The sequence below is a fragment of the Miscanthus floridulus genome, chromosome 6, assembly GCF_019320115.1.
Source record: "Miscanthus floridulus cultivar M001 chromosome 6, ASM1932011v1, whole genome shotgun sequence".
Classification (NCBI taxonomy): domain Eukaryota; kingdom Viridiplantae; phylum Streptophyta; class Magnoliopsida; order Poales; family Poaceae; genus Miscanthus; species Miscanthus floridulus.
The window spans coordinates 27,540,043-27,547,306 of NC_089585.1; the positions used below are offsets into that span (position 1 = coordinate 27,540,043).

Here is a 7,264-nt window from a genome sequence, read left to right on the forward strand (position 1 = left end):
GTGTCAACTTGGGCCAGTAGTCCCAAAAAAAAAAACTTTTCCTCAAAGGACTACAGCTTAAATCCACTTTAGTCCTTTTAGTAGTCCATCTATTTGGTAAATTAGAACTAACCGGGACTAAAATGGCAGGGACTACTGATAGTCCTATCTAACTAAGCAGGGCCTGATGACCACTTGACTTCTAAGCAAAGCCGAAAGTGACCCACGAGCCCATCAGTTGCGCCAGACCTTTCTCAGTGGATCCTAGTTAATCACAGGTACCCTCGTGAACCTGGACACGTCGACTGATTCACTAGGACGTGAACACGGACTGGTTCATCGCGGAGCGGATCGGACGAGCACAGCCCGCGTCCGGGTGCACTAGCAGTACAGCACTAACCACCTCACCTACCAGCCTGCTAGGGTCATCAGATTCCCGGTCCCATGAGTATTATATTATTTTGATGAAGTATTACGTTCAAAAATTATTTGGATAATAAAGTACTACGTTCCTAAATTATTTTTGATGAAGTCTTTATCCTCACTTACCACCACACTAGCAGTACAGCACTAAATTATCTTTGTCACGTCTTCTAGAATTTTTTTGAAACAAATGTCTTCTAGAATTTCAGATACTATACCCACACTCGTTGAACATTCTCGAGCCTGTCATCCGTAAAAGATTGACGAATTTCACTGTTGGCCAATCGCCGGCAACGACAGCCACCAGTCCGTCCTAGCATCGATCGGTCGATGGAACCAGCTGCTAGGAGCATCTTGCTTTCCTATATATAGTGGTGTTTGATTCTCAATTCTCAGGTCCACAAATCGACAAGCTGCATCGATCCTGCACTATTATTGCCGGTAACTGATTGACAATCAGGCCGGATAGATGGCGTCGGTGAAGAGCAAGATCCTGGTGGTCGGCGGCGCGGGGTTCCTGGGCAGGCACGTCGTGGCGGCGAGCGCGCGGCTGGGCCACCCCACCGTCGCGCTCGTCCGGGACATGGCCCCCTCCGACCCGGCCAAGGCGGCGCTGCTCAAGAGCTTCCAGGACGCCGGCGTGACGCTCCTCAAGGGCGACCTGTACGACCAGGCCAGCCTGGTGAGCGCAGTGAAGGGCGCCGACGTGGTCATCTCCACAGTCGGGTCGCTGCAGATCGCCGACCAGACCAGGCTCATCGACGCCATCAAGGAGGCCGGCAACGTCAAGGTCGGCCGGCCGTGTCCTGCTTGTTTTTAGGCTTCTAGCTCTTGTTCTTTCTTCCCCTTGCTGCACTGCAAGTCTGCAACTGCATATATGCGCTTGCAGAGGTTCTTCCCGTCGGAGTTCGGCCTGGACGTGGACCGCACGGGCATCGTGGAGCCGGGCAAGTCGATCCTCGGCGGCAAGGTGGCGATCCGGCGCGCCACCGAGGCCGCGGGCATCCCCTACACGTACGTCGTGGCGGGCTACTTCGCGGGGTTCGCGCTCCCCAACATCGGGCAGCAACTGGCCCAAGGCCCGCCCACGGACAAGGCGGTCGTGCTCGGCGACGGCGACACCAAGGTGGTGTACGTGGAGGAAGGCGACATCGGGACCTACACGGTGCTTGCCGCCGACGACCCGCGCGCGGAGAACAAGACGCTGTACATCAAGCCCCCCGCCAACACGCTGTCGCACAACGAGCTGCTGTCGCTGTGGGAGAAGAAGACCGGCAAGACGTTCCAGAGGGAGTACGTGCCCGAGGAGGCCGTGCTCAAGCAGATCCAAGGTTGGTTCTGGTTCAGTTCATCGATCCGTGGATGATCCATGGCAGTGAATAACGGTGTCCATGTGTGCGTGTGCAGAGTCGCCGATCCCGGTGAACATCATCCTGTCGATCGGGCACGCGGCGTACGTGCGGGGGGAGCAGACGGGCTTCGAGATCGACCCGGCCAAGGGGGTGGACGCCACCGAGCTGTACCCGGACGTCAAGTACACCACCGTCGACGAATACCTCAACCGCTTCCTCTGAAGTCTGAACAAACAGGACGATGTGTGATGTGGAAGATGTGTGGTGTGGATGTCCTAATCGTGATTCGTCAGCTGCTACGGCTAGTCGCTAGCGACGACGTGTCTGATGGATCTAGCGTGCCTACCTTTTTTTTCTTTGAGGAATCTAGCGTGCCTACTTGTTGTAATGGCCTCACCTTTTCCTGGATTCTACGCCAATATAATAAGAACCCTCCTTCGATCGGTTTGTTGCTTTCAGATTGACAAGGCTATCACAAGCTAGCGACTCGGTATATGATAGTATCTCCAACTAAATTAAAGGAATAGCCAAATTCAGTTAAATTTATGTCGGAAGTTTGACATTCAGTTGACGCTGGAATGCTACGTTTTCGGTACTTTTAGGTGCCGTTTGGTTCCGGGAATGGGATCATCCCAGGTGAGGATATTCCACTTTGGTTGGTGTTTGGTTTGGAGTCATCCGGAGAAAGACGATTCTCGCTCCGTCGCAAGCACGAGCGTGCGCTATGGGGAAGAAAAGCAGACCGGCACCGGTGCTGAAGAAGAAGAGGTCGGGGGTGTCTAGTCGCGGCCGCGCGCTGAAGAAGAGGTCCAAAGGGCCGCGCGCGGGCGGCGGTGGCGCGAGGGACCATAGGCAAGCAGCAGCGCCACGAGGGGCCGCGCACCGGCAGGCGAGCGCCGCAGGCCTCCGTTGGTCGCGCTCTGTTGGGGACGAAGGGGATTAAAAAAAAAAAAAAACTGACAAATGGACCCTGTCTATCGGTAGCTCATCCTAATTTTGATGTCTCCGTACAAACACAAAACAAGTTGGTCATGTTCTTTCTCAACTAAAAAGAAAATAAGACCGTCATGTCCCACAAAACCGGTAATACTGTCTACAGGGCATCCTTCCGGACGGACGGACCTTCCTAAGCCTGCAACTGCACCGCACGACTTGTGGACCAACCAATTTTTTATCACCGTACGCCCGCCGGACAAGGATAAGAAAAGAAGACCTCCCCTGCTCTGCTTCGTCCATCGTCCATGGCGTTCCCTTCCTTCCTTTCCTTCTTCAAAATTCTACCACTGCCACATCTACTGCTGAAGCCCCCACACCCGCCGGACCTCCCTTGCCGCTCCTCCTGCTCCACCGCCCGCCCTACCTGATGGTGCGGGCACCGCCGTGCCCATGCCTGGGGACCGCTTTCTCGATCGCTGTAACACCTCTGGTGTTACGAACTTGTTTAGCACCGAGATTTAGGCTTAAGAAAAATTTCCGAAGCGAGTTTCTTGGATTTTTTATTTAAAACATACTTGAAGGGATAAGGGAATCATGTGTGACTCAGTTTTGTGAACTCGAATAAACGTCCAAGTTAAGTTATTCAGTGCGTAAAGATATTTAGGAATGTCGAACGACAATTCTAGCCAATCTATAGCGAATGGTTTGTTTTATTAGATTAAGCATGAAAAGCAACTTTTATAAATAAAATATAATCCATTATTAAATAGAACGATATATATATAGCTTTTGAATCGAATTTAAATTCGAGCTTTGTTGAAATTTTCCTGTGCCTAGACGTCGCAAATTGTCTAAATTAGTAAATCGATAGAGATATATATAGGTATATATACACTCATGGACGCATGTGTGCACGCTTAGCCTCGTCGCTGCCTTGCTGTGCGCTAACCTCGTTGCCAGCCTCGCCTTTGCGGCCGTACTGCCGATGCCGCTTCTCGGCAGGCTATCTAGCTGCCGCTACCGCGTCCGTCCCCACATCGTGCTAGTGTTGGTCATGGTCGTAGTTGCGCTTGGGGTTACGACGATAACTCTAAAACAAAGAATTAGAAGAAATGGCAAACGTACTCAGTGGTACTAGTAGCGATTGACTTTGCTGCTGCTGATCGTGTCGAGTATCGGCGTGAGCCATGATGCATCATCAGGAGTTGTAGGGACGAAATGAAGCCAGGGGCCCTGAGAGTGCTCCATCGAAGAGACGCATCATACAGGGGCCGCATGAATGCAGGAACGAGTGGCAACAGTGATTCGTCGAGCAGCCGTGGCGTTTGTACACTGTGTGTCTGTGTCCTTGGGTCATGTTGGCCTATTGTATTCTTACTCCGCTACTATATGCCAAAACATACTCCTACGTGTAACAGTGGCGCTAAATGCAGTGGTAACATGTCCTTGTCTGTTGTATCTGCATGATACTGTACAAGTTGACCGACTGCTCCTCTCTTGCTTGCGAAGCTGGTGGTCTGGTCTGAATTTTTAATGGGAGCACCAGCAACCGTGCAGTGTATGTGCTATTTACAGCACCGGCAGCCCTGCAAAGGCCCATCTTTTAGAGCACCAGCGGCCAGCGCACCTTTACAGCCACCGCACCATAGCGTCGTTGTCGCGCCTCCTCTCGTCAGTCGCCGGCTCATTTCCCCCTCCCTCTCACGTGACCGCGCACGTGACCGCGCCTGGGCCGTGTTGTCGTGCCGCTCCTCTACGCATAGCACCGGTGTCTCCTCGCTCTTCCTCTGGCGGCTGCTCTTCCTTGCCCCGGCACGTCGCACACCGCAGTGCCCACCGTGGCCACGCCCGCCACGGCCATCGCACCAGTCCACCGGTGTCGGCCCTTCCCTACGCGTGAACCCTGGTCTGCCCTAGACCGCTGCCCCTCCCATGCATCATGGCCACCCGACGCTGCCCTGACCGCACCGGTACGGCTTCGCTGTGCGCAGCTCCCATGGTCCCATGCTAGAGTTGTTGCCCCAGCTCCTGCTCACCCCTCCTTGGGTCTACGCCATCCTCCCGCACCTCCCACCCGCCGTGGCCACGCTCCTATCCCCGCGCCATAGCTCCACCTTCGTGCTCGGCCACCGCGCTGCCATGCACCGCATCCCCGCCGTCTTTTCCCCTCACGAGCGTGCTTGGGCTCGTGTTGCCCCGCAGTCACCCTTGCTCAGATGTTGGCACCATCACCTTCGCCTTGCCAGCGTCGTGCCCCGTGCGTGCTCGTCATAGCCCGCGTCGCCTAGAGCCGTGCGCGGCCCCATGTTTGGGCCATCATCGAGCTACGCGCATGCGGCTGACCTGCTACGCCCTGCCCCAGCATGAGCAGGGTCTAGCCTAGGGCACGCCATGTTCGCTCGGTGCTGGGGAGCCCGCCCTCGCCACCCACCGCGCCTCGCAGCACCACCACCGCTGCCGCCGCCAGCCGTGCCTCTATGGGCCACGGCAGGGATTGCCTTGCCCATGTGCGTGCCTAGGTCTGCTGCTGCCCCACAGTCGGCTTTCCACCGTCGCCCTGCCCTCCCTAGCTGGGATTGACCACCGGCCGGTGCTCCTCTGCTCCTCCATTCGTAGATGAAGAAGAGAAGGTAAGAGCGTGTAATTAGAAGCTTTTCGGGGGTTCTAGTGCATAAACGTGACTCACATTAATAGTGTATGTGGACTGCGGATCAGTTTTTGGTAAACGCAGGGTCATTTTTTGCAAAATCACCAGGATGGTTTCGGCAGGCCGCGCGTTGGGCCAACGTGTGGCCGCCGCGTCTAGGCCGATCACACCGCGTGCCGTGCCCCGCTTGGCCCGCGCGTTTGCGTGGGCCGCCGGTCTCCACTGGGCTGCGGTCGCGCATCCCTGCCTGAGCCTGCCTGCCGACTGGGCCACCGCGCGCCTGTCCACCTAGGCTGCCTTGGCCGTTGGTCCAGGCCCTGCTAGGCTGTTGGGCCAGTTTAGTGCCGTCGGCCCTTTTTCATTTTTGAGGTATTTTCTAATTTAATGCTAAAGCAAATTTGTAAAATCAATATAAATTTGTGTAGTTGTCCAAAAATTATGAAACTAATTTTGTTAGGTTCCTAAAGTCATGATCTATCTAATAGTGTATTTTGTTCACATAGATTCGGTATGTCTTTAAGGTTGCTCTAATTATTTTAACATGCTTAATATTGTTAAAAGGTGAACTTGTAGGAATTTTCGTGATAAATCGGTGATAGTGTTGACTCTGAGAATTTTATAGTAAATTACTAATATTATTAGCTACTCACTAAAATTTTTGTAGCTCCAGAATAATTAGTTGCTAGGTAGATAATGATGCTTTATTTCGAATAAAGATTAAATCGATAGAATGGGATAAAGAAACAACTTGAGTTTGTATAACTAAAACATTTGTTGGGAAATAACACCTTATTCGACAGCATGGATATGTAGCCTAAGTACGATCATCGTTAGAACTAGCTCGTTAACTTGAGAGGCATAAATCGTATTTTACGAATCATGGTTGCAGTCGATTAATTATGTCTTTGCATTGCATGACATTGCATATCATAATAGGGACATCGATGGATCGCGGAGTCATCGGGAGTTGCAGGAGAAATGGTGTTTTTGGAGATCGTGTCGCCATGATGGAAAGCTAACTTCTGATTATATTTTATCCAGGCAAGCCCCGGTGCATAACCCCTATTATTCTACACTTTAAATTATATTTATGCATTATGTTTTAAGGAGTTGAATGAAACCCACTTGCATATATATGTCTATCCTATGAGTCTCACTAGTATGATAGGATCATGTAGATTGCTATGTTACAGGACTCCGGTAGAAGTCGAGTGATTGTCTGTCACTAGCGAGAGATAGGAAATATATTACTGTATTATTATCACTTGGAAAATATAAATGGTGAAAAGAAAAATAGTGATCGGGTAGGAAAATGGTTTGGGTATTGGTGGGTGTAAGAAGTTATGTCATGTGGTCACGGGCCATAGATTGGTTACACTGCTTTCCATGTCTCTGTTAGTTAAGGACCGACCGTTGTATAAGATGCTAGGCAAGTCACAGACTTATTATCCTGAGCACAAACTTAGATATGGGCGCTTGAAAGACTTGTTACTCTTTTGTCATGGGTTCCGGCTCTTTCCAGACCGACTGTCATGGTGGTTTTTAGGTTAGGAGGTCCTTGCACCATACTGAGTCCGGGACTCAGGGGCGGGGGCTTGGAGTCCCAGTTTGGACGGGGACCTGGACCCCATGACAGGAGAGTAGTGGGTTAGTCCTGCTTGTGCTCGGGGTACAAGTGGGACGTGTGTTTTCGAGGTACCCAGCTGGGGGCTTTGATTCATGAATCACCGGCGTTCCGGTACGACTTGTTTGATTCATGAATCGTCGGCGTTCTGGTACGACTTGTGTTAAGTCTAGCACCGTAGTAAGAACTAAAAGATAAAGGATGAAAAAAGGAAATATGATTGCTTACCACCTGCTTGAAAGTAGTACAAATACTTACAAAGAATGATTAGTTAATGAACTAATGCACTGCTAATAAAAATCG

The 7,264-nt window shown here is 51.8% G+C and overlaps 1 protein-coding gene across 1 annotated transcript; it reads left to right on the forward strand.

The window, feature by feature from the left end:
• Window positions 1-675: 675 nt before the first annotated feature.
• On the forward strand, window positions 676-2,212 carry LOC136457942 (isoflavone reductase homolog IRL-like). Its single transcript, XM_066457964.1, has 3 exons — window positions 676-1,192; window positions 1,292-1,733; window positions 1,810-2,212. Exons 1-3 carry the CDS (start codon window positions 872-874, stop codon window positions 1,974-1,976), a joined length of 930 nt encoding a protein of 309 aa, XP_066314061.1. The 5' UTR covers window positions 676-871; the 3' UTR covers window positions 1,977-2,212.
• The last annotated feature ends 5,052 nt before the right edge of the window (window positions 2,213-7,264 follow it).